The 27,773-nt window shown below is 44.0% G+C and overlaps 1 protein-coding gene across 3 annotated transcripts in view; it reads right to left on the reverse strand.

Moving 5' to 3' along the window:
• LOC121200233 (partitioning defective 3 homolog) overlaps nucleotides 1-27,773 on the reverse strand; it is a 291,059-nt gene that overhangs the window by 131,445 nt on the left and 131,841 nt on the right. For all 3 annotated transcript variants that reach the window (XM_041065396.1, XM_041065394.1, XM_041065397.1), the window contains exons 8-14: nucleotides 23,709-23,834; nucleotides 21,001-21,228; nucleotides 19,714-19,901; nucleotides 15,838-15,977; nucleotides 15,198-15,326; nucleotides 4,067-4,255; nucleotides 3,604-3,774 (exon numbers count right to left, since the gene is read on the reverse strand). In XM_041065396.1, coding sequence (XP_040921330.1) covers nucleotides 3,604-3,774; nucleotides 4,067-4,255; nucleotides 15,198-15,326; nucleotides 15,838-15,977; nucleotides 19,714-19,901; nucleotides 21,001-21,228; nucleotides 23,709-23,834 — 1,171 coding nt within the window. The remainder of the gene's footprint in view (nucleotides 1-3,603; nucleotides 3,775-4,066; nucleotides 4,256-15,197; nucleotides 15,327-15,837; nucleotides 15,978-19,713; nucleotides 19,902-21,000; nucleotides 21,229-23,708; nucleotides 23,835-27,773) is intronic.

Here is a 27,773-nt window from a genome sequence, read left to right on the forward strand (position 1 = left end):
TGGACATATCTGCAGAAGAACTGCCAGGGACAGACAGACAGACAGACTGACTTATGTCTTCAAATGGTCACAAACAGTGAAAAACGTGGGCGGTACTGAAAAAGATTTCAGATTTAATGTCTGAAATATTTAATTAACTATCAAAAGATGAGGGCAGGAAGTTGAAAATAAATCTAACCCTGACTTGAAGAACTGTAACGGATTTGACTGAGTCACAGGAATCTGGGTTTGTGACTTGATCAGTCACTGCACTAAAAACATGAAAGACGGAGAACATTAGAAAAGTTTGGTTTAATTAATAAATAAATAAATACATACTGGAAACTGAAATGACTTTTCATAAATGCAACTGCTTAAACACATGTGCTGATATATTAATAGAACTCAGATACTGAAGAGAAATTATCCAGTCTGTGAAGCAGCAATGCAATTACAATGCTTCAAACGAACTGGCAGTGACCAATCATATCGCCCGACTATCTGGGGCAGAGTGGTAGTTTTTCAAACAGGGGCAATCCGCAGGACCAGAACAGAGGGGAAATTAACTGCTCTGTGGGGATCTGCACTCGTGTGTGTGTACTGAGCATATTCAAATGTGATGAACTGTCTACCTTTGTCTCCTGTTGGATTAAACATCACATGCATTAAAGGTACTGATATTAGAACTGGTTTCCAAAAGCAGCTGCAGACATTTTTCCTCTTCTCTATCAGGCTTTGTTACCTGACTCGCTGCAGCTTCAACTCACTACCGTTCCTTGACCTGGTTGAGTGAGAATCGTCCTTGACCCTTGACCAATTAAGATTAGTACTTTAAAGCCTGAATGAGGGCACTAAGTGTTGCCACTGCTTTAATGGCAGCAACAACACACCAGGTCCTTCGCCTCAGACATGGTCTTAATCATCAGCAGCCTACTGACTCGTCTCTCCACTGAGAGGATCTGTCTGGATGGATCTCGCCCCGAGCTCTGCTGAAAGCAAATGGGCTTCTGGGAGACCTAAGGCAATATGTGGAAGCGCGTGTTGAGGTGTTTCATGTTCATGTTCATGTATTACAGGGTCAGTTGCATCACACAGAAGAAAATCCGATGCCAGTTTCATGCCTGGTGTGCAGCTTCAGTTTTGCAAAACCACCCACCAAACCAAACCTAAACCACCAGGAAACGTTACACAGCTGTGCTCTAACAGAAATGACCACACTTTAGCCCACAGGACCAAAGCAATGATGAAATCAGTGCAATTTTCATGGAGTGAGGTGGCCTGGATTTGCTGCACCCATCTAAGTCCTCGCCTCTGATGCATTAGGCTGTAGTGCTCGGCTCCTCTCCCCTGCAGACAGTGATGGATCTGATTCATTTCAATGGTGGCCTCCAGTGCTCACTCCCATTCGGCTGGGTGACAGTGGCAAACTGGCGGTGGCTCCCCACAAATCTGCCTGGCCAACACAGCAGAGCAGGGGAGAAGGGGAGGGGTGGGGGGGGGGGGTGGATGTAGCTGCCGGGAGCATTTGTCGACATTTAACTTCTGCTTTTCTTATTTGAGGTTTGCAACTGACCTTCAATTCTTCATTTACAATCTTATCTTTTCTCTATTCTGAGTATATCAAAATTCCCACTAGTGACTTTGTGGAACCTTTTCAAACCACTAAGCTTCCTGAAAACAGTGCAGCTTAGGCAATGTATGATTGCCTGTAATGGGACTTTAATGGATGGAATCTGAAATGCACTATTACATCTCCCTTCTCCTTCTGTTTCACACACACTCAGTCTCCCTCTGCAACATCATCAATATGCTGTCTCATAGCAACTGATGTCGAAATAAATGTCAAGTTATATACAAACTTGTCAACGTTTCTCTCTAAATTGTCTCTCTAAATGGATCACAATTGTAATAAACTTTAATGTAAAAATGTCATCCTTCATCCATCCACCTACAGTGATAGTGGAATAAGAAAAAAAATAAAAAATAAAAAATTTATGTTTCTCAAGATGTGTTTGTCTGTGACCCTAACTGTCTGCCTGCTGGTGAGGGATTAAAGAGGACAGGAGAGTGACTGGGCCCAAGTGATAGAACTCACTGAACCCTGGGACTGAGAATTCCCAGGAGGGACATGTGTCCTCTCCCCCTATAATCTGGAGGTGGGGAAGGAAGGGAAAGAGGGTGGAGGAGGGACGAAGGCAGAATGAGAAGAGAAAGGTGTGCAGACTGAAAACTGCCCTGTGTCTGAAAAATGCAAGAGTCTGAGCTGGTGGGGCGAGCTGCATCGAGTATCACTGAGACAACGAAATATATCCCAGGAAGTCCAGCTGGAACAAGAGATCCACACTGATATTGAGTTTTAACTTGAATTGTATGCAGCCTTGATGATCCCACTGTAAAACTGAGAAAAACACTGCACGTCAGTCCACGACTGATAAAAGTGCAATGCTGCAATTAATGGTAATTCATGTGTGAAACCTGTGGAAATTCTGGCTCTTTTTTATTCCATGTTTTACCTGTTAAACGACAGAGCATCACACCTGTTTAACTGTGAGAAAAGGGTTAAAACATTAAAACCAGAAGAAAAACAAGCTCACGGGGCATCGGGGGTATGACGCGTGGTAAAGAACAGAGAGACCGAGCGCTCGGAGGGTGAGGGTTAGCGGGGAGGGTGAAGGACAGAGAGGGAGGACGGGGCTCAGCGTGGTACTCCAAACTGACACACAGCCACAGGACACAGGCTCCAATTAGAGTCACAGCAACACTAATCAAACCTGATCTACAACCTCTGGCTGCAGGGTGAGTGGATGTGCGTGAGTGTGTTGAAGTATTTACCCATGAGTCCACAATCCTGAAATACAGTCACGCTGTACTCTGTATTTCCCATTCAGCTAAATCATGCTTGCATTCATCTTGGGGTTTTTTTTTTGTTTTTGTTTTTTTACTCAAGTGTGTAAAACAAAAAAAAAAAAACAGTAGAGTTTTTGTTAAGGAAAGGTGGGCTGGGATTAGTTCCGTATCACAATGGACATTTCATGAAGTTGAAATCCCCTGGCTTTCAATATTCTTCACTGTTGCCTCATGACAAATATTCTCCTAACCGCAATACATATTCCTTTATCTGCCTATCCTATAGTGTTATTTTGCAGGCCTGTCAATCACAACTCAGTGAAGTGCTTCTTAGATATCATATCAAGGCCCACCGTGGGCAAAGAAAATCACACAGAGAACGGTGGGGAAATATGAGACGTATCACCTATCTCACACAGGAAATGGGACTGTTTGAAGATTTGCATGGTGGTGTGGTCGCTTCATAAAGGTCCTCCTCTAGCTATCTCAAAGCTCCAAAAACCTATGGGGGACAGATTACGGCTAGTGGCAAGGCAGAAGAAAGCCACTCTCATTTATCATTCGGTGCAGCTGAAATGTGGCCATCCCTCTTCTTCATTCAATGCACCTGCTACTTATTCACAGACAGGATTTAAATTAAAGTACGCATGTGTGTTTGTTGAGTATGTACTGTACACTGTATGCGTGTACACAATCCGAGTGAAAGGCACAATCTTAGAACTATGGTGGCTCAAAATATCAACAATATCTGATTTAAAAATGAAACTGTTAGCCTACCTCACTGTTTTTGGCCACCAGCCGGGCCACGATGAGCTGGATCATCCCTCGCTTGTTGCCCTCAACAGACATGGATTTGCGCAGCGTTTCCATGGCGTCCTGGTTGGTCTTCTCGAGCAACGACTCCCCATTGACTGCAATGAGCTGGTCATTGACATGTAGGCGTCCATCCTGCAGACAAACACCATCAGGTGAAAAATCAGAAGCTTTAATTTTATTTTCAATATCTTTTTTCAAGTTACTGATAAAATATTACAGAATGTTGTCATGCCTCTCACAACCATCATGTGACCACCTGCAAAAATCACAGACACTGACTTTGATACCAGTGTCCAGTAATTCAAAGGGGAAGCTGCTCTACAGCACAGTGGTCGACCTCATCTTTGTATTTACCCGTAGGTCACAGAGCTACAACAAAAACAATGAATGGTCAGAGGATAAGTGGTTGGGAGCAGTTACTTGCCTTGCTAGCAGCCCCTCCATTGATAATGGATTTCACAAAGATGCCCAAGTCGGCATGGCTCTCCTTGGACCGATTGCCCTTGACGCTGACACCCAGGCCTGCGGAGCCTGAGTCATTCAGGGGGATCTCAAAGGTCATGAACTCTCGTGTACCATCAGGGGTTAACACCATGTCATGTTCCTCTGGTTTCTGATAGAAGAAAGAGAGAGATCGATTTTAGTCTTTATCAGTTGGCCTTCAATAGAAAAACTATTAGTGAATGTTTGTGATGGTCTGGCACTGCACATGTGCTAATACATTTGTTTGAAAGAGTGAAACAGGCACAAAAACCTGCACAGAGCTCTGAGTCTTTCAGGCTGTGATGACTTCACTTACCAGCCAAAGCTGGTAAACAGTTGTTGAGCCTCACTATGGTGTCACTGTTAAATTCAAATGACTGTGAGAAGTATCTGACTTTAACTTTAGTGAAAAGACAGAAAAACAAAGAGAACAAAAAAAAAAGATGACAAAGAATAGTGGAACAAAAATCGAAAAAAAAAAAAGAACAGGGAAGGTGACTGACAAGAAAATGGAAACCATGCAGGAGACGAGATAAAGAAGGGTAAGATGAGGGGAGCAGGAGAAGAAAGCGAATGGATGGCAAAAGCATGTCACATATCTCAGGGCTGTCATCGTCAATTGGCCATACTGTCTAGCAGAGCGCTGCTAATTCCTTTCTGCCGTCATGAGCTCGGTGTAGGAACAGTGAGGACAGCAGAGAACTTTGAAAACGCCAGGTAGCAATTTGATGCTCAAACAACAGTGGCTTCCTTTGAACAACAGCCCTTTGAAGGATAATTTGTGACACGTTGAGAATGTGACCTCCTTTCCCGGTGCAATCCACGGGCCTTTTGTTGAAAATTACCGTAGTAGGGGCCCATACTACAGATCCCTATGCACAGTACACAGAAGCGGTTCATTTCAGCTGCCAGAGAGGTGTGAGAGAGTACTGCTGAGTGCCTAACGCCCAATGCAATCAATTCAGCTGGAAAACAGTCCATCAAACAACCATTCCAGTCTCTTTTCTAACAATTTCCACTGGTGTCTAACAAAGAGCGTCTGTAAAAAATAACCAAAGGAACAGTATTTGTGCGAACAGCATTCGATTGCAGCCAAGCAGAAGGGGAAAAGGTGTGAGAGAAAGCTACTGCTGACTATGAGAAAACCTGGTAAAGAACTACGGATGTTTTAAAATAATTTCCATTCAGGAGAGATTTTTGAGCTATGGCTGAGATACCGTAGCCGTGCGTGTGCTGAAATCAACAGCAAGTTCTTTCTAAACAGTTCGACAGAAGAAGACAAGACACCATCTTTCTCAAAGAGCAGCCATGCAGGCCTTTGCCTCTGGCCACACTGACAACCACCATAGTTCTTAGGAATTATGTGCCTTGTTCAAGGGCACATCAGCAGCAGTAGTGAGATAATATCTCGTTCACGTTCTCCACAAACACGTGGATATTCAGCGGATAACAGCTGACAACTGTCTGATTACAAACCCGCTCTACAGGAGCAGTGCTGCAATACTGTGACTGGTCAGATCGTACTGTACATGTGTAGTTATCGCCATGGCAGCCAAATCCACATGAACAATACTGGCACTGAGAGCAACCCACCCCAGAAACCCCCCGCAAGACCTCTTTAAATAGACTCACATCAATACACGTGTGCACGCACACACACACACACACACAACCAGATGGATGGCAGCCAGGTGTGTGCCCTTCACAGCTGCTCGGATAAAGAGTGAAGCCGAGGAAAGAAGGGAAAGCTAGAGCATTTTTTTCTTTTCAGAGGCTGAGGAGTTATTAGGATGCAGTGGTGCGTTCAGGTGGAGGCTCTTTTCAACACCCTCTGACTGAGCCCCTATTCTCCAGACGGCCCTCCTATCTGCCCCCCTTTTCTTTCTCTCTGCTTTTCTTCTCCTCCTTTCAAAATGGCAGTACACCTGTCCGTACAACTTGCCAACCGGGCTTTGTCCCTGAATGGACCATTAGTAAATTCAGACCGCTGGAATTCATTTAATCGCTCTGCATTTCAACAACTCCAGCTGTACGACAGAAATCAGCTGCTCTTATCAGGAAATGACCCTTTGCTTTCCCTCGGACAGCTGAACGAGGCAGACGGACGGACAGGACAAAATAACCGCTGAAGAACATAAATATAACTTTATATATCCTGTTCTGTCTGGAACTTGCAGAGACATCACGGCAGAATGTCCATCTATATAATCTATAAGCTCTGACAGCTGTTAAATTGGAGCAACACACCAACTCATGCAGGCTGTGATCAGTTGTTTTCCAATGCAGGCCCCTAGCAACGCAGCGAAAACATACAATTTCCACTCTGAAAAGAGCACTCGTGGATGAATGGCCCTATGCGTCACTGGCAGGGTCAGTCTATCTTTAATGAAGATGTTTTATCAAAATAAAATAAATAAATAGTGGCTATGAGTTATGTCCCTGGAGAGGCTTTTAGCCCAGCAGTTGAAGATAGTAATACATTGGATGAAAAAATTACTTTGGATGGACCCTGTCTAAGCCTGTGTGTGTGTGTGTGTGTGTGTGCACGCTCTCTTCCAAAATGATGACAGAATAACCACCCACTCAGAGCTGTGTTACGGGAAAAGCGGGCCGAGGCAGAGAAAGAGAGAGCAGTGTAACATTTTCATCAGACAGGAACAAGCGCCGCTAGCCAAGAATGAGTTTGTCAGGCTGCTTGACAGGCCTTGTTGCACCGATTCTGCTCAGGCAGAGCTGGATTCAACTACCTCTGTACAGGAGGAAAAAAAGAAAGTCAGCTCATTTTCCCAAGCTCAGCCCCGTGTATGCACCTGAGACAGAGAGCACAGAAGCAACTGATGTAAAAACACGGGAAAGGTTGCATGCTTAAATCAATTTCAATATGTACCAGGAAAAAAAAAAAAGTTTTAGGCAAAATACATCTGAATTGTCAACTGCAACATTTTGGGTTTTAACATTTTTTTTCTCAAATCAATTTATTTTTCCCGGGAAGAGAAGGTGAACTTACTAATGACGGCTGACCTCTGCCAGTGTCACCCTGCTTAGTTATCCTGTATTCTGCACATCTGGAGATTTAAAGTCGCAACAAAATCCAAAAGATGCTCACGTCTGGCTGCAAATGTGTGATGTTGCCTGCTGAATAAAAGGTGCAGTGCTGCGTTCAGGTGCTGATCATTAGGGTCAAACTTATTACTGAGCCGCTTTTAAGTGGAGTGCCTGTAAGAAGCCTATGTGGTCTCCTCTCTGCTCTCTCTGACTCAGCCATGCGGTCACAGTGCATTATATGATTAAGTCCTTTGCTAATTAGCACTGTGATGGGTTAGCTCCCATTCATTACAGTCTATTGTCCGGGCAGGGGAGGGCGGCAGAGGCAGCATGTGAGCAGAGACACAAACAGGTGAACAGAAGAGGGGGCAGAGGAAAACGCTGCTCATCACTCCAGCAGAAGAGTCCCGCCTGCTTAATAGACCTTTTTGTTTTGTTTCTACCTCACTTAACTCGTCATGTGCTAACAAGGAAGGTGTGTTGGATGTGTGCGAGTGTGTGTCAGAGAAACAGAAAAAGCCACAGAGAGAGAGAGAGAGTGCAAATGAATCACAATTACTTCTATTCACACATAACTCTGAGTTCTCCGCACATCACTGCCTAAAACAATTAACACTGCTGGAAACTTCTCTCCACACTTGGCCCAATTTGGTGACATTAAAGGTCATTGGAAATGAATTTAAAAAGGCTAAAAGAAATCAGCCATGGATGTAATTGCAAAAAGGGGGGTGCACGCGTGATAAGTATTGTAACACAAAAAAACATTTTCTGACAAAGAGGCAGAATATTAAACGCCTCTAAGCCTGAAAACAAATCCAGGCTTTTTCAGGTACAATGATGGGTTGAGAGGCAAGCTGTTACACAAAACTGAAGGGCACGAGGAGCACAGCAGGCGGTGGCAGGTTTTAAGTGTTTGTGAACCAGCAATACATGTTCTTCACTGGGCAATCCAGCAGATTTTCAGCGCTCACAAACTGGAACTGTTATCCTTTGGGGATGTTCTAATGAGAAAGCTCATTTGGCTCATTAGCAGAACAAATGCTGCTTCTATGAGGGCATCTGAGGCCGGATCTATCAACATGACTGCAAACGCACTACGGCTGCTGGTTCCCAGTGAAGGCACTGAGTGGATCTCACTGTGAGCAACCAAAAGCAGGCTCGTATAAAGGCTCGACTTGACTAGTAGACGTCTCTGTAGGCAATTCAGGAAACAATTACATCTAATCTAAGAGAACATTAAAAAAAATAAAAAGTTGACTTTGTACATGTGCTTGGCAACTGAGAATGTTTGCAAAAGGCGTTTCAGTGGAAAGTATAGATGCACATCATGAAGCAGATGCCTCTCATTTCAAGCTAATGGTGGATAAAAAGCGCTTTGCTATGTCCAACTGCACATACACACTTCAACCCATTATGTGTTCTGGAAACAGACGCTGAATCCCCTTTGGGAGAGTAACTGTGTCGCCATAAGTGGCCTTTAACTACCTTGTTTATCGGCATAGCACAACGCTGCGGTGCACCCTCCCGTTCTCTGCAGTGACAGCAAGCATAATTATGGGAACAGCTGCTGAAAAGTGCTCAACAAAAACAGGTGGCGTCGACGAGACACGCTCGGAAATCGTTAACCAGGCTGGCATTGTCTTCAACCACGCTTGGCAGCATTCGGTTTAATTGCGACAGAGCGTGTTTCTGAACTCTGCACTCTGATCAGTAAACCTTTCTATAGGAGGCAAATTAATAATGCAGGAAGAACTCATCAGCATTCTTCAGATAAATAATAAAGCGTCTGCGATAAACAAGAGAAAACAGAGTAAAGAAAAGAGGAGTGAAAAGGAGGAGGAAAGTGCAACGTGAGTGTTTTTCTACTAAAAATCAGGGAGTGAGGGCAAAGTGTGAATTTTACGAAGCTTTCAGCAGACAATTTGGATAAAGTGTCCCTACAAGAGGAGGCTTTTTGCAGATGGGGAAGGGATTTTTTTTTTTTTTTTTTTTTTTTTTTTTGTGCCATGGTAACACATCGGAGCCCTTACCTACCAGATCACCATGCCCTCTCATTTCAGACATTTTTAGGCAGAGAGTGGAAGAGAAAGTGACCTCTAAGATGCATCCGCTGCTGCCAAACTGCTCTGAAGAGCTCCGTGAAGTCACAGATGCTCTCGCTGATTGCAGGTTGCCAAACCACAGCCCTACACAACTCCTTCCAAGGGCCTTTAGAGCAATTCCTGTAATTTGACTTCACCTGAGCTCCAACTGTATTTTCAGAACAAATTTACCAAGTACGGGTGAGCTATTTCTAGACGTTTGTAATAGGAGAGCAATTTGCTGATTACATCAAATTATATTCTATCAGCTGGTCTGTTTAAGTAATATCACAGAGCACAACTGAGAATTCATTACTGAAGAAGTGTGAATACTGGCAAAAAAAAGGTTACAGCAGCTTAAATTATCAGCTCCACCAGTAAGAAATGACTCATCTCCTCGAGTTGTTTGCCAAGTTTTACCGAGGTAAACTATCTGACTCAGTCACCTGCTGTTATATAAATACACTCCTTAAGAGAGAGAGCAGAAAGATTCTGTCTGTAGCACTTTATTAGCGGAAAGTTGCAATACATTACATCATCTTTACAGTGGGGAGAAAGAGCATTACTCTAAGAGACACCTAATTACATTAGCTCCAAAGATGTCATTTTTTGGCATGGCTGTAGATACTGCACAGTTTAAAGACAGAGCTGTTTATCACCACTTCAATGTAATACCCCAGGAGGTTTATCTGTGCTGTTAAAGCACTGAAAGGGCCACGGCTTTGTGTGGAAGGACAGAGAGGAGGTGCACACCATCTGATCTCTTTGCTTCCATTGAGATTTTTCAAACAAAATCAAAGAGTTTACTCTCTGATCCTACATCACCTCTGCTACCAGCAACATGACTCGTGAGCAGAGTTTACTCAGAAAATATAGAAGTATTCGAATATATTCTGTGACATTCAGCAGAAGCTTTTCAGAAAAAAAAAAAAAGCTTATATAACGGTAAAGATAAATCCTCTGTCAGACTGATACTGATAGCATTACAGCTGGGATTCTGTTTTCACTAAACTGTCAATGGCAGCGTTGAATTATGTGTTGAGGAGTAAATGAAAGAATGAGGAGGAGTGAACTTGGCTCTAACTCAGCAGATCTGTGTATCATTCAGTTGCCTCCACAGACAGGGGATCGTGTTTTGTTTGCCTTGTATCAATTCATTTCTCCCTCTACCGACTCGGTAAATGGATCTCAGCAGCAGGAAAATCAATACAGCCTCATAAGTCTGCTATGGTCTTCCAACTTTAATACGGGCAAATCATGAATGGTAACCTCCCTGTACTGTGGGCACCACAACAAAAGCCAGCTCTGTAGCACTGTTAGAGGAATGATTAAGAAAAAGGAAAGGAGATATCATCTGCTGTGAATAATTGTGCCAAGCGATGCAACGCTGATGATGATTGCTTTGACTGGGAAGAGAAAAACAAAGGAGAGCTTGTTTGGATACCTGAACCATTTCAGGGAACCTTTTATTTCTAGCGTATAGAACTATTTCAGGCATTTATATAAATAGCATTATTTCAGCTAAAACAAATCTTGAATTGGAGTAGTTCTGAATGCCTCAATTACAGGCCAGTGGTAAAAACATGGCAGGGAGGATTTTAAACTAGGCCACTGGGGTTGGCACTTATGAAACAGGCCATTAGTCTGCTATAATTGTCAGCAATACTGTCACGCATTTGTCTATGGCGTCCTCAGCATTCGCACGAGCCATAAATTCGGCTGTCACATCAATCAGAGGCCGGAATTAATTGTGCAATTAAGACTCTCATTGCTTGGCAGATATAGCTACTAATGGATCAGTGACAAGTGTGATATGATCATAAAGAGGGGGTTTTAATGTACTGTTTGACTGCTCTTATGTGGTCCGCGGTGTTACAACAGAGGCTCCACAAGCCCATTTGTTCTCACAGTCCTATCGAATGTAAAACATACTGTTCATGTAGGGTCACAGAGAGATGTAAAGGCACAGCGTTATTATGGCACATGTGACTAATCAAGCCCACACCGTGTCAGGTTTTACATAGGGCGGTTTAGTATTTGTGGTGTTATTTAAAATATGTTAGAGGCGTGACGGCGTGCACACACACACGCACACGTGTGTGTGTGTGTGTGTGTCTGTAAGACGAGCTGAGATCACAGCAGTCACGCTGACACAGCAGCAATGCTTCCTGGCAAATTCACTCAGACTGTGGGAAGAAGAAGAAGAAGAATTAAAATGATTTGTCATCACTGGGGACACAACAGGCGCGCACTACATTTCTTCCAACTCATTATTTATGCAATAACAGACAGGTTTGCTGTGTCCTCTCTAAATGGCACAACAACAGGTGAATTAACGTGGAGCTCCATCACTAACGGCGGGGTGTGGACGGACGTCTTTAGAGCGGGTTGACATTTGACGTGGTTTTTTCCAGGAAAACAAAGGGAGCGATGAACAACACAGTCTCCACAAAGCTGGGAAATGTGGACTAAAGGCGAAGTTTTGCTCGCAGCTGTAAACACAAACAGTGCTGCACACTGGAAGATAAATACCTACAATAAATAACATCCACGGGCTACGCGTGGGAGGTGTGCAGTACATATGTGTGTGTTTAAATGTGGTGTTCTTGTGACTGTGTGTGTGGAATTTCAGTGGTGTGTATGTGGGTAAGTGTGTGTGGAGCTGTTTTGTAATACTTCACTGTGGTCAGTGTTATCAGGCTGGTAACTGCATGTGAGGTCATGAATAATGATAGCTTAGGCTTTTGATTAGGATGCCACCTCCACCTGACTCCAGTCCACCTCCACAGGGATCAGTATTAGATCACTGACAACACAATTTCATGTGGATCACTACAGAGGTGTGACCCAGAGATCATGCACCAAGCTGTTATCTAAAGATCACAAAGCACTGTGTCACAATCTGTCTACATGTATATCCTGAGTTTTCACCAAGTTATATCTCGCTCACGTCTTTCTGCTTCAGTTTCCATGAATTAGCCTCCAAACCTGTAGAGGGCAGCAATGCTTCTGACTTCTCTTTAGACTGTTGTAACCATAGGTTGTGACCCTGCCTTGAAATCACTGTTCCAACATCCCAGAAATGCCAAGTAAAGAAGCAGCACTCCTACTTCAGGGTCTTCAGGGTCCAGGTTAAGTGTTAAGAGAGAGACCCTGGTCTGTATGTTCCTGCTCGCCTCCTCTCTCCTCCTTTAATGAACATGTCTCATAACCTGAAGGTCACAGGGTTCATCCCATAGAACCAAACATACTACAAGACAGAAAACCAATGATGCACAGTTCCCTCCACTCAAATTACACAATATCACAGACTGCACAAGTTTAAGAGAGAAGAAAGGTATTCAAAGGCAGGCTTATTAGTGATGAGTCCAGAGTTTGGTTAAAGGTTATTGCTGCACTACAACATATCGTGTCTGTCTGAAAAATGCCTGTCGATATCCTCAGAGTAGAGAGGGAGCAGTTACCACACACAGAAAAACAGGGAGAAGTCACAGAGGCAACGCCCCACTCTGCTCTACTGCCATTTAACCTTTTCTCTTCCCACGTGTTATTGAAAGCTATTGAGAGCTGCTGCTATTGCTGCTGGAAGCGTGTCAAAATACACCCCGACCGTGGTAATTAAAGACGCAATGCAAACATGCTGGGAGGGTAAATTAATTCCTCTGGGGGCGCGTGCGGTGCGCCTGGCATACAATAAAACATCTAAACAAAAGGAGGGATTTTCAGCGCTGACATTAAACATCAGCCGGCAAATGTCAACGAGACAAAAACACGGATCCTCTTTATTTTCATCTATACATCTGGATCTGCTGCCAGTGCGTGTGTGTGTGTGTCTGTGTGTGTCTGTGAAGGCAACACTTCTTTGACAGATGCCTGCAGTTCTCTGGCACGTCATTCAAGCTGCAATTTAAAACGTCATCGCATTATCATTGAGGGAATTACATGAATGACAGCACGTAAACACTCGTCCATGCATGTGTGCTTGTGTGTGTCCTGGCACTGGAGTGTGTCGTATCCATGTACACACACACACACACACACACTCACTCACCCATCCAGAGTGTGTGACAGAGGAGGAGAATTACCAACCATGCTTTTCCACCTTGTTTCATTTGCAATAACAGTCACCAGCAGAGCCTTGGCCTCCTTATCTGATTTTTATGAACATACTTGTAAGGATTATTGAGATTTGTGAAAACACTGCTGTGAAACGTTAAAGTGAAAAAAAGAAACCAGAAAGGGAAAAGCAAAATGCTAATATGCAGAGGAAAGTAATGAAATACTGTCTCTCACAGTTTGTAGTAGTTGGTCAAGAAAAAAAAAAAAAAAAAAAAAAAAACAACAACAACATAGAGGGAGAGAGATTATTAGACAGTGTTTCCATGATGGGCTTTTTCTAATCGCGTCATGCCTGAGGAGCTAAGAGAGTGTAGCCATCAAACTCTCACACCACACCGCTCCTGAGCCGACAGGCCGGAGGCAGGCGTGCATTTTTTAACTCCTCACAGCATCGTTCAGCTGCTGTCACGGCTGCTGGGGGAAGGCATGAGTCAGTCTGTGGGATCTGTGTGCTGGCTGTAGTGGTTAAAGAGAATTTTCAGTAACCTGAAGGTCACAATTCTGACTTCAGAAGCAGCTCATGATACATGCAGACTCACAGCAAGATAACACTTTTAAGACTGCGCTAGGTTCCTGAATTTAAAGCTGGTTGGGATGAAAGATGTGGCACTTTGCCACTTTATGAATGTGAAACATAAGGAGCGATTTAAATGTGTCTGTCTTGGGGCTGGTGCATTTCTAAGTGGAAAAACAGCACATTAGCAGAGTAAAATGTGTCCCAGAGAGCCATTATTCTACAGGTTGACCAGCTCCTACGGCGGGGTTAACAGCCCGGGTGCCAGGCTGAGTATTATGGGTAGGAGTGAGGTTGGCATCAGGGGCCTCTGGTCTGCCAAGGTGCAGTGACGCCCGAGCCTGCTGTCAGAGCCGCTGAGCGCAGGCTGGACGAGGGCAGCAGCCTCACCATCTGTTGCGCGACAGCCAAAGTCACCCTGTATGTAGGCTGTGTGTCTGAGTGGGAGTGTGTGTGTGTGGGGGGAACGCGTTCATGTCAGTGTCCTTGTGCATGTGTGCGAGTGTGTGTGTGAATGTGTCCAAAGATAAAATGGTGTCTGCTCATACCCATTAACTGAGGGTGTCTGTGTATGCGTGTCAGTGTGTATGTGTGTGTGTGTGAGTCAGTTCACTGCAGTTGCCTGTTGGTGGGGTGTGTACCTAAACCCAGCTTACCCTTACATTCAAAGCACTGTGTGTGTTCATATAATTCTCAGCTCTCATTCGTTCCAATATTTAGATCCAAATATACCTCAAAGCCAGAAAGGTGGATCTCAAACTGGTTTTAAAAATACTTTACAATTTAGCTCAACATCAACGTGAATTTTTAAAATGAAACCACATGAATAATTCATGAACTTGTCGATTAGAAAGACGAGTATAGAGTTACACAGAACACACAAGGATGTAAAAGTGTCTGTGCAGAAAGTTGATGGAGCAGTTAAAGTTCAGTATCAGTGTAGCCACCATGACAAATCCTCCAGCTGTACAGATCGTTATACATTTAGTGACCTTCACCAGGTTCCTCCAGTGAATTCACCTCTGCTGCTGCTTTCTACTCACTTTTATGTTCTTCTGGCCTCTATATAACTGTTGGTTATGTGATTAACAATGTGTTTTTATGTTTTTGGCCACAATTAGATAATTGTGAGCGCACGTAGCCAAATGAATAAGGAGTAACTCTCCTCTAGTATCAAGTAAATCACTTGTTACACTGTGGAGTGAAAATGCTAAGCTTGTGGAAGATACAGCTAAAGACATATTCTTGTTTTTTAGTTGAAAGCGGTTGTGAAAACATTAGGTGATAAGGTGATGTGCTGACTGGGGACTGACCACTTCTCGGGGCAGCAGGGAGTCCTCCTGGCGAGTCACCAACAGGTTCACAGTCCCACCCATGGGTGTGGCTCGTAGCAGGGCCACCACCTCCTCCTGAGTCTTACCACCGAGGTCCACTCCACTGACCTGCACACACACACAAACACAGACCTAAATACACAGATAAGCACATACATACAGGCCATAATACATAATAAATATGCACACAGATACACACACTCAGAGGCAAAACTAAAATCAAAGCGCTCTCTGATTTTAATGAGCAGGAATCTATGGCCTCCACATAACCTTTATGCAGATTACCGTCTGCGCCGGTCGGAGCTGGAATTAAACATGGGTTATTTCCCCCTAAAGTGAGCACTAGCTGATTTTCATGTCAGTCTGATTGAAGTATAATCAAAATATTGTTCCATCTAACCGCTTTTCCTCTGCAATTCAAAGCTGGAGCTGAATTGTTATAGCCATAAGAAACACAGTGTATTTGACTCATTTCAACAAAAGCTCTGTAAGATTGAATTTTGGAACAAAGCCATATCAGCAAAAGAGTAATTACTCCCTGAAATAACACACAATCTCAAAGAACACACTCGCTGAGCACTATGTACTGGTTAGGGGCTGTTAAAAAGCGCTGCCCCACCTCCAGCAGCCGATCTCCAGCTTTCAGTCGGCCATCTTGGATGGCGGCTCCTCGGGGAAGGATGTTTTTGACATAAATGGGAGCGCTGCCGCCAATGGGGACGTCTCTGGATGTGATGCTGAACCCAAGACCCTCTTGGCCTAAGAAAAAACAAACACAATTCACAATTATAGGTAGACATGAAGTGATAGTTTTTCCTTCTCACCACCAAAGAGGTCAAAGGTTCGCTGCATATCAATCCTGGAATTTCAGCATCTTACCAGCAGGGCTCCTTGAACCTGGGCAGTAAAACTGAAAGCTTGCCAGGCTACATGCTCTCGACTCTGCCAGTGCTACAGCACCTTTATATGTATTTATAAATGTCAACAATGCAAGATTTTTTTTCCTCCCGGTGAGCATGATCATTTTCGTGCTTTCACTTAAAAAAGTTTGACAGACAGAAACCAATAGAAAGAACCAGGCTAGACTCTCATTTCCATTTCTGAAAGACTCTTTTCATTACATGTCACTGTAACATGAGCAGCCGCTGAGCGGGATCAAATTATGGTTCCACCGTGTTCTGTACCTCCTACAGTCGCTGACGTTTTTCACTGGTTTGCCATCAGGGTGTGTCTCACGTCCCTAACTCTAAATATAGTGTCAATGCTATGAACCAAAATTGAGTGTTTATGATAAGTTCGTGTGGACTGTGAAGCCACTTTTGAAAGTTATGGTCAGAATTAAAGACCAGTTATCGACCAGAATAAGCAGAAAGAAATGAATGAGTATGGATTTCAGAATGCATTAAAATGCTGCTCGATAGCTTCTTAAAATGTAGGACAGCTAAAAATCAAAAACACTGTTTTCTAAATCATCCATCTGCCGTGTGCCCAGATGTTTTAACCAAAAAGCCGTCAGACTTTTAGCTACAGCGAGCGGTCAGGAGGCTGTGCTCAGTTCGTGTCTGGGTCATAGAAACCTCTCACTATGTACAGATAGTTTGCAGTTTGCATAATCCAGACAGCAGAGATCTTTATGCGTATGTTAAAGCTGTTTCTTACTGATGTATCCTTGAGCAAAAGCTACACGCCTCTTTAAAGAGCAGAGAGGTGTAAGGCTGACTTCAGCAGCTGAATCTGAGAGAACACTTCAGGTATCAGCTGTGCAAAGTCATTTGCCTTAGGTTTTAAGACTGACCTTTAAGGTTCATCAAATGAATATGAATTGCTGGTCTGGAGGAAGTGGGCAAATACAATAAGGGATAAATAATAGGATCTCAGGGCTGACCTTTCCTGCTGACCAGACCCGAATTTGTCAAATAAAGGCAAGAACTGGTTTCAAATGTCAGCTGGGGAATGAGGTAAGCCAAATAAATCGTGTTTATCGGTTATTCTTTGACAGAATATTTAAAAATTCAATAGCCCTGCAACATAATGTTATAAGATGAGTCATTAAAGGCAGCGTTCAGAGATTCCACCGTGCACAACCTAGCCGCTGGCGTTTCTAGCAGTCAAGTGGGAAAGTCGCGTTATGTGGTGTCAGTGGAGGCTTTTCTGACGGTAACAACAGTGATTAGTATTCATGTCAAAGTAGCTGCACATTTCACAGAGCTGTCAGCGCCTCTGATGGTTCATCATGACCTACTTTTCCCAGTATGTCTCTCTAGCAGTCTGTCGAAACTGTCTGTCGTCTCGCTGACAGTGATGGTGTTGATGAACAAGAAAGAGAGAGGAGTGCGGATGGCAACTTTCTCATGGCGTCTGCACACAAACAAACTTGAGGAAAGGTGATGAAGAGGTTGCTTATAAGAAAGTCAGAAAGTTGAGCGGCTGAGGACGATGACGTGCTCTGATCTCTGCAGCACCGTAACTAAGCAGACAGAAATAGCTGCCGTCGTTAATGTTGAATGTTAAATCCGCAGTTTGTCTTTCTACAAGTGGCAAACTTTTAATTCAAGGTCACATATCCTGCCACGGCAACCGGTTCCCTTCTCTGTGCAGTTGTTATCCTCAAAAAGAAACTACAGAGGAGTAAAATAATGAAGATTTCATTTCTACTAAAAAATAAAAAAGTGGCTTCACAGATTTCTAGTTACGTTTTGCTGATCGTTACTTTGAGACCAACATTTCCCTCTGTCTCTCTGTCAAACAGTTTCCAGTTATCCAGATAAGCTGCATATAATGGTGCCCCTTTTAAATCTTCCACATCAAGGTCTTTGTTCCCCTTTCAACAGTGACCCCCCCCCCCCCCCCCCCCCCCCCCCCGCCATGCCAGTCCCTGGCCTGCACACATCCTAATGAACAGAATCAAACTCCTGCCCATTGTAAAATCCAGTCGTTAACAGTCTCCGATCAGACAATTAGGAGAATGCATCTCTAATAGGCCTCCAGTAATTAACCACTGACGTCTTTATTTTGGGTAATAGAAGACCAGGATAAAAGTAATTGTATCCCTTTCTGGATTAGTTGGAATCCTGGCTCCAATAAGCCAATTAAACAGCAAACATGAGGAGAGGCTGAGGCACATTACAATGACTTAATGGGCTGCATATGTCCTTTTCAACTGCACTATTTGATTAAGGCACTCCTCGTTAATTTGCCATGCAAGATCTGCTCCTGCCGCTCGGAACTCGGAGCCATTTATGGCCGAATCACAACAACTTCCAATGAGTCAACAACAAAACTGCTGAACCCTGTCTAAAAGTACATTAGCAGTGATAAAGTCTGATGGTAATCAAATGGAACTGTCAAAATGGATTGCAGAGACACGTTTGGAGCCTCTCAGATCTTAGTGCTGAGTTGGATTTCCAATTCAACAACATTTGGACAGTAATTCATCTCTATTTAATGTTCATGAATAGCTTGAAGTTTACAAGTGAGGCACATCCATTCAAGTAAGCCCCATTTAAACCCTGAGCAATAATCTCAGAGACCAGTTCTGTCACTTGGGCAGAAGCATACCTATAAGAATTATGAGTGGTGTTGAATTAGACCATGAAGCAATGTGGCCAGTGAAAAATAAACTCAGCTACTGGCATCAGTCTCTGGCTGGAGCTCCACCAACATCTCCCCGGCTCGCAGACAAAAAGAGAGGAATTTTATCATATTATAAACACACAAATATAACTCGCACTGCAGCGCTCAGGGACCTTTGCCAAACATATTAGAGCAGCTTGTGACTGCATTTCCCCAGAGGTTTGTTGCATTTAGCCTGCGCTGCTGCCCTCACTTGCCGCTCTATTCCCTGAAGCTCGCTGTTAAGGCCTCGGTGCCAGCTTTCAACTCAACATCTGCTCCCACCAACAGAAAAAAGGAGCAAAAGGAAAAAAAAAAAAAGAAAAAGAGTGAGTGAGTTCATTTCACAACCAACTGCTGTAAAGATAGTGAAGTGATGAAAATGAGATGGAGCCTGGCACTAAACCCCGCCACAATGGCTGCCTAAGATATACAGCTGCTCCAGTATCACAGGCCTGTCCACAAACAAACGCACCTCAGCTGGAGGCAGACTGATTGCTGAATCTCAATGTTTCAGCCACAAGACAATGGTGATGAAGCCCAAGAGCATCAAAGCACAATCTTTCTTTTCAAAATGGGGTTGATCTGTGTTTGCATTTGGTTTTTTCTGTTAAACAAAAGCCAGAGGAAAGAAGAGATTTCTGAGAGATTTAAACTTGTCTTTAGTCTCCCTGAACCTATTGTTTACTCTGGAGAAAATAAATGCATACATATGATGAGACAACACTCTGCCCCCTTTGACTCAGTGAGGAGTAATGAGGGGAGACAAACCACTGCCACTTGCTGAAGTTAACCACGTCACTGATTTGATTATTACTCTTGTGAAAATGCTGAAAGTGTTTCTCTCTTACAGCCATGAACTCATGCGACTGCTGGTTCTTACCTTTCTTCAGCTGGATGTTGAATCTGTGGCCTTTGGTCTTTAGGTAGGAGCTGGTGGACGGGTTTGTGCTTACCCTGCGCTGCAGGGAGGGGGAGGGGGCTGACGAGGTCCTGGAGACCAAGGTGTGTGGTAGCGTGGTGTAACGACGGCTCGGCTCAGGTGTGCTTCCTGCCAGGGGGCCCTGGTGGCTACAGCAGCAAGACAGAGATCAAGGGTTGATTTGTTGATTAGTTTAATTCCTTCTGTATTTCCAGTTTGCTGTTTTGTTTTGTTTTTTTACCTGTAGTAGGTCAGTTTTTCACTAATGATAATGTTGCAGTGTCAAACATGTCAGAACAAATTTTGAATAAATATCAGGACAGCCCATTTTTGGAATAAATCAGTGGGTTGGTCAAAATCCAGGCGTCAAGTCAATAACTTATCAGCTGACAAATTGCTTGTGGAGTTAGAGTACATATTTTTGAATGTCACTGGACTTTTTTTTTCTTTTTTTAATGATATACTTTATTTTTTATTTTGAGATAATACGTTTTAAAATTGAGTGTATGTCTATTTAGCCATTATGTGTCAGGCTCTTATAATGTAAAGTATGATGCACTGATTTTCACCAGGCAGTAGGAAATATTGACAGACTTACTGAACATAAAATACAGAGAATGGATGGAGGTTATTAATTTAAAATTAAGACTATAAACCTGCAGACACAGACCTAAACACCCACATGTTTAGCTTTCTGGAATTAAGCCAAAGGCATTACAGAAATTAATAGTAACCACAGGCATATAAAATGGGCTTTTAACAGGATGATCGGATGAAAGTAATTGGAGGTCTCAGGTAGAAATTCTTACTAAACTGCTCTCTTGCCTTTTATAGTGTAGCTTTTAAACTATAATGGATTCACAGTGAAGATATTAAGGAAAAGTCATTGACTGGTGTAATTAAAACAAAATTGGCATGCATTAAAAAACGGTGGCAGCTCGAGACTGTTTAGATTAAAATTTTATTTTTTTTATTCATCTAATCAGAAGGGCAACTTTCATTTCATGCTTGAGGACAGCCCTGCAGTTGTCTTACAGCCCTGATCATACTCATACGGATGCACTCAGCTGCAGACTTAGATGTGCATGCTTCTATACACACCACAATCTATGAGTACATGAATACGTTCCACACAAAGGGCACTAGAAAACATTAGTCTTATGACATCTGTGCAGGCTGTCTGAACGCCTTTTCAACCATAAAATATTTGCTGGGAAAATGAAAAAAAGAAACGAGGGTCAAACCTACTTGTGGCCGAGGCCAGGTTGTGGTCCAGGCCTGGACGCCGGCCCACCCACTAGACTGGACCTGTCCCCTGGCTGCTGAGGGGTTTGGCTGAAGTAGACTCTGTTGGGCTGGGGTGGGCTGAGTTCACTGTGGGCTGACAGCAGCTCGTACTGCCTCTTCAGGGCTGCGGGGACCACATGGAAGAGGATGACCGGGGAACGCATGGCATGCCTGAAAATGTTCTGGGCTCTGGAGGTGATACACAGAGAGTGTGGAGGTCATGCAGACAGAAATGAATTAGCTTTAACGTGATAAGAGATACAAGTACAATAATGTGCTATCATCGCCCGGCAGATACAGAGGGATAAGGAAGGAAATGATGTACTGTATGTTGAGACGTGATAGGGAGAGTTCAGGTTAGCATGGCTAATCGCAGTGCTACTCACTGTACAGAAGCACAGAACAGAAAATACATCATCTATAATTACCAGACAGGAAAGAGATAAGGACGGTGAGTGGTAAATGAAATATTATATGTTGTGTATTCTATATTATTTCAGAGAAACATACTGTATGCAGAGTATCTGAGTGTCTGAAGTGTAGTAGTCTGTGTGTTTGTGTGTGTCCGTGTGGTGGGAGGTGAACGGACATGAGTTGACTCAACAATCAGAACAGAGATGATGACTCATGCATGAGGTTCCAAAGTAAGCAGACACACACTTCATATCTTACACACAAAATAAGAAAACACACACATACACTGTGGTCTCATGTGAGTTTTAGGGCCAAATCAGCCGAGACAAGAGCTCAGCATCACTCCCAGACACAAGAATTGTTTAGTCTGGTTTCCCGGCGGCACTTAGCATATAGATAGTCTTGCCACGAGCGAGCCATGCAGCAGCATAAGAGGTGTGGTGGGTGTCTGGAATCCAACAATCCCAACTCCTGTTTCCAGACCCCCATTACCACACCAGTAATAACATGCTGATTCCGTCCAAATGACAGCCGCTAAGCTGCTTCCACCACAACAGACAACACTTCATTCAAGCGGTGTCACAGAGGAGAGACGTGCGTGCCGTACCAAGGCACTTCTGTGGGATTTGGATTCTCCCATCTTTATTCTTATGGTAATTTACAAAAATCAGTCACATGTGCACGCTGAGGGGTGATGACTGAGTATGTGTGTTTGTACGCAAATGTTCCCACGTGCATGTATACAGTGCCATCACTCCAGTAATCAGCCTCCACGCAAGCCTGATTGAATAATAAATTACCCCATCAATGCATCATTACATTCAGTTAGATTAAGCGCCTCAAAATATTTACCCATGCAAAACAATCCAAGGAGATTAGACTATCACTTTAAATTGTCGCTCTGTGCGGCGCACAATCAAGATGGGGGGGCGGGGGTGATGAGAGCACGGGCGGGTGGGGGGGGGGGCAGGCGGAGAGGAAAGTTTAGCTCCTTCACCTCATTTTCATGCAGAATTCCAAACATCATATGCATTTGGATGCTGGCGAGGAGTGTGTGTTTGGCAGAGGAGGGTGAGTGCCGAATGCTACAAAACATCACTCCCTGGTGGATTTGGTTTGAAAGCCTCTTTCACAGTAGAAAAGGCTTGGAAGGAAATTGTAATGTTTACTAATGACAATAGCATCGTTTAGAAAGAAAAAAAAAGAGAATCTTAAAACCTTAGTGGCTTTGTACACAGTCTGATGAACACATTAGCATAATGTGGTAAAGGTAACTGTGACAGTCTGGAGTTTTACAAGCTGATGGAGAGCTTTTCTCATCTTTGCCAAAGTCGGTTATAAAACGTTCGGCATAGTTTCAAACTCTAATTCTGGATGCAGAGGAGATCCAAACATGGTTTCTGTCAGTCATCCAGCATGGTGGCTCTGGGCCCAGTGGTTTTAGATGACTCTGTCCAGCCCAGTGTGACTGTAGGCTGGACCTTCGTTAGCAGGAATTCAGGCTATTTCTTCCTGTGGAGGAGTGGATGATAAGCGAGAGAGCCAAGCAGACCACCGCCTCCATACACTGCCTCTAGAACCCAGCCTGGAGGAGAGGCAATCTATTTCTCAGCCTGGCACACACACACACTTTATAGTTCAGTGTCACTGCATGTGTGTGACACAGCAGCATGTGCAAGTATGTGTGAGAGTCCACACATTCAGGCTTATGCGTGTTGGAGAGAGAAGAGCGGCCCAGGCTTATATCTTAATTCCACTTTAGGAACGAATAGAAGTGATGGCTCGATCAAAACGCACAGAGAGAAGAGCGTAGGCAGTTTTGGATCAGGGGGCGAAGCGGTGGTGAGGGACACTGAGGTCACTGAGACCTAACACAGGAAGGCCAGCAAGTCAGTAATATTTCTGTTTCATTGTGCAGCTGTGTTGGTGTGATGTCTCTCTGTAGTTTGGGCTCCACTTATCAACAAGAACACCATTTACTGTCACAGCACTTTCAGTGTGAGCTGTTTCACACAGTGGACAGTGCTTCAGACTAACACTCTATGTATGTGTCCCAGTTTTGCAGATCGTGAAGGGAAATTAAAATCAGCGTGGTCTCCAGTGCAGCTCACAAGAAGAAACTGAAAATATTTGAAAAGCTACAGGAAGTAGAACATTTAGAGTTAGCAAAAGGCAAAGACCACTGACTACATGCAGAATAATATAGCAGAGGAAACATGTTACATTATCTACACAGGACCAACTTCAGAGCTTACTGTTCGAAGCGCAGGTTGCGGATGTCTCCCTGGTTTATCTTGACGATGCAGTCGTTCTCCTGGAAGAGACGTTCCTGTTCAGCTTTGCCTCCCTGCTCCAGACGTTTCACGAGCAAACCCTGAGTCCTGCGAATTATCACACAACAGGTCACAGATGAAGCAGCATACCGTGTCAATCACACCGCATACAGTCACCTATCGACACACTGAAGAGCAGGCGGCAAGATGCAAACCTTGTCCCCTGCACAAAATAGGTAGTGACAGTGAACAGAGGTCTAGAAAAAAAAAGCATGAAGGAGGGAAAAAGGTGAGTCGTAATGAAAAGCTATGTGATGAGTGTTACCAAAAACAACAAGTGGATCTTCTAGTTATCCAGACCTGACACTGGTATGTATCAGGTGTTGATATGTTTTATGGCAAAGAGATTCAGAACTAATGAATCAACAAGAAGCTGCAAGCACTCGTCCATTTTGTGTGTGTTTCATCAGTGAACACGATCATCAAAATTAATTGTCTAGTTGTGATACTTTTGAAGTTCCCCAGCAGATTTTGGGGAAAGTTGATAAGTCTGCCTGGTAAGTTCAGCCCTGCTGTAATGTACTGTTCGTTTACGCTCCACTGTCAACAAAAGTTAACTTTCTAAAACTTTAAGCTCGGATAAAGACCTGCATTCTCCCGCAGCCCGGAGAAGCAATGCATTACTAACTTAATTTTAAGCCCCCTGTCCGTCCCTCTGTCCTCCACTCTGTCTGCCTATCCAAGGAGGTCTGAGAGAATGATGGGGAGGGGGGGGGGGGGGGGGGGGGGGGGGGGGGCTGTCTGAGGTAATCCAGAGCAACAGCTAAGAGATCATCTTCTGGCTTCAGAGGAAACACTGCAGCTGCCTTCACTAAGACGAGAGCCGGCAGTGCTGTAATAAATACCCGAGTAGTTCCACGGCAGTGCCATCTCAGCAATCCCTTCAAAAAAGGCAACCTCTACCTTCAAATACGCCCCCACCCCCCTCCCCCCTTTTTCCCTCTTCTAAATAAATACATCAGTGAGCTCCTTGGGGTTTTAGTTAGGCCCTGAGGATAAACACATGCAAAGAGATCTGATGTGCGCTCGCACAGCAGAACTACAAACCGTCCGTCTCTAAGGCGCCACACGCCTGAGGAAGCAGGTAGACTGAGCGAGTGCAAACGTTTGGTGTCCTTGCATAAACTGACAAAAACTTTGGAGGCTTACTTCTGGGAAATTAAAAATAATGACGAAATATATCAGAGCCAAAGCCATTAAGAAGCCAACCTAAGATGTGCAAGATACAGAAATTTACACCGCAGTCAACAGTTGATCTGTGCCACGGATGTAGGCTGCAAGCTTTTCATATTTTCAGTTTCCTCTCATGTCACTGGGCACGTAAACAACAGCACATTTAAATCGTGACCCTGTTTACCGAAGACGTCAAGGGCAGATCTGCAGAGCTCTTTAGCATTTCATCCAAACAGGGCCACTCTCAGAACATTGCTCTAATTGGCTGCATAATGTGGACATCCACGCTCACACCGCAGACTCATCTCAGCTCCTCAGTGGGGGTAAACGGTTCGGCATTAAGTTGAAATTAAAGATCACAAAAGGCCCTTCCCTCTCTCTCCGTGTCTGAGCCAGCGTTGCCAGGTCAGCTTAAGTGTGTTGAACAGAGAGTAATTGCAGGCAGTGTGGAAGTGGACATGATCGTGCTTTATCTCCATAAGTGTTGGCAGCTTGAAAACAAAGTATTACGCATAGAGATTACAGCATGGACACACTCTAATGACTTCTGATCTGGCAGCAGACCAGAGACAGTAGATGAAGTAGTTTTGGTTGATCCCTAATCAGTATTCAAAGCAGCAGTGAGGAGGATTGGGGATAAAGCAGCATCTTTTTGGGATTTGAATAAGATGATGATTTCATAAAAGCACCATTATTGTGATGACTGTAATGCACTGCCACCCTCTCAGTTCCTTCCTGTCTCACTGATGGGTTTTTTGTAGATACTTATCAGTTACTTGGGAAAAGCAGGGAAGCTACAGCTAAATCTAAATGGCATTCTTATGGGCTGCAAGTCGGTGAATTCATCAGGCATCAGATATAAGACGAGGAATTTGCAGTTCGAAGGTTCTCTGCAGACACTCTGCAGAATCTTACTTTTTATACAACACAAGACTCGGCGTTGTCCAATGGCTTAACTCCATCTTGTGGCTGGGCAGCAGAGCTGAGGAATGATTTGCAGGAGCAGCCCACCTGCTCTCATCTACTGCCTTTAATCAAATAATAATCCAATCAGGATCCATTTATGCACAGCAATTATGTCCGTAGTTTGTTTACAATTGAAACTGGTCATGGAATGAGAAGTTCATTAAGCAAAGAATGCATCTGCGAGGGGCCTGTGTGCGTGTGTGTGTGTGTGTGTGTGTGTGTGTGTGTGTGTGTGTGTGTGTGTGTGTGTGCGTACAGTGTATTTATGACTGCACACAGCACATCAGCACTCAGTGCTCACTAACTGTTTGCATGTGAGCAATAAAAAGAGAAAGACTGCAGGAGCCTGTGTAAGAATACACCTCTCACTCATACTGTTCACAGTCACACAGGTGTAAGTTCATTTTCAGGTAAGGATCTGTGCATGTGTGTGTGTGTGTGTGTGTGAGTGTGTCAGAGGGAGAGATACTGTCTGCTGGAGTGACAGAGTCTCTAAGCTCTCCCTGCAGATGTCTTGCCTCCTGCTTGGATCTAACTTGATGTCAGAGCAGTGGAGCAGAATGCAGGCAGCCGATGCTGAGGAGCCTGCAGTTCCTTGCTTGCTGTCTGGTTTTGCTGGCTGTCTGACCCCTGTGTCCCTGGTCTAGACACTAATGACAGCCCGCTGAGCCTAATGCCTCTCGTCCTACTGCACAGGAAAGAGCTGGGCCAGGCCATTAGCATCATCCCACTGACCAGACGCTAAGTCTTATCATGTCTGAAGTTAATTGAAGGGTCTGATAGCTATTAGTGCGGCCCTTAGCTGATGGAGAAGAAATTTACTGGCCATGCAGCATTACTGCTATATCTCACAAGATGCTGTTTGATTTTACGGGCGTGGAGAGTAGCTAAAGGATAATAGCACATCTAATAAATTAGTTGGATTTGAACAATATTGCTCGCTGAAGTTTTATCAACGCTTCACTTAGTTTGGTGCCACTCATCATTAATCATTATTTTCCTGCCCTGACTCAGGATAAATCAAAGTGTCACAGCCTCCGAGAGAGTCGATCGCACGGGGTCAAAGCTAAATATAGTCTGCTGACACTTGCTTATAAACAGCAATGGGATTAGTGTCCCAAAGAAATGACGTGCAGCAGTCTTCAATGACAGCCATCCTCACTCCCTCAAATGTCATCCCATTTCATCTGCTCGGCTCTGTCTTTTCACCTCAGTCCCCCTGCCTCCTCCCTCCAGCGCTAAGTAGTCGCATTCACCTTGGTGGTGTGCCAGTCCCTTGGCGTGCAGCAGGGTTCCGTGTTATACACAAGCTTTTAGTTTGATTACATCTGGCCACTTCCTCTGTCCTTTACTCTTTTCTGGAATAACCATAAACGGGGAAGCATTACTCCTCTTGTCCCCTGTCAGCGACACTCCTCATTGGCTCAAAAAAAAGCAAAAGGAAGCAATCTGAATCACCTTGAAGGCAGAGTGGACACCATCGTGACACAGGTTAAAATAAAAGAAAGGCTTAACAAGCTGTAGAAAAACTGTGCAGTCAAGAGCAAAACTACTTTCATCCGTCCCCCTTCCCACTGGGGGCTTCGGAGCTGTGGGATGTGAGCAGTGATGGGTACTGGTGTGTAGTTTCAGCAGTGAGACTCACAAAATAAAAAAGACAGCCAGAAGAATTAGAGTCAATGAAAAGGATAGCCTAGAGTAACACACAGAAAGAGATGAATAAGAAAGAAAAAAAAAAAGAGTTGGAGAAAGTAAAATAATGAGTAAAAGCAAAAAGGAGTAACATCCGCTGGGCTTCGACACAAAGGCTGAGGGGACATGCTGGATAATGAAACTGGCCATTGTTGT

The sequence above is a fragment of the Toxotes jaculatrix genome, chromosome 20 (genome assembly GCF_017976425.1).
Source record: "Toxotes jaculatrix isolate fToxJac2 chromosome 20, fToxJac2.pri, whole genome shotgun sequence".
Lineage (NCBI taxonomy): Eukaryota > Metazoa > Chordata > Actinopteri > Toxotidae > Toxotes > Toxotes jaculatrix.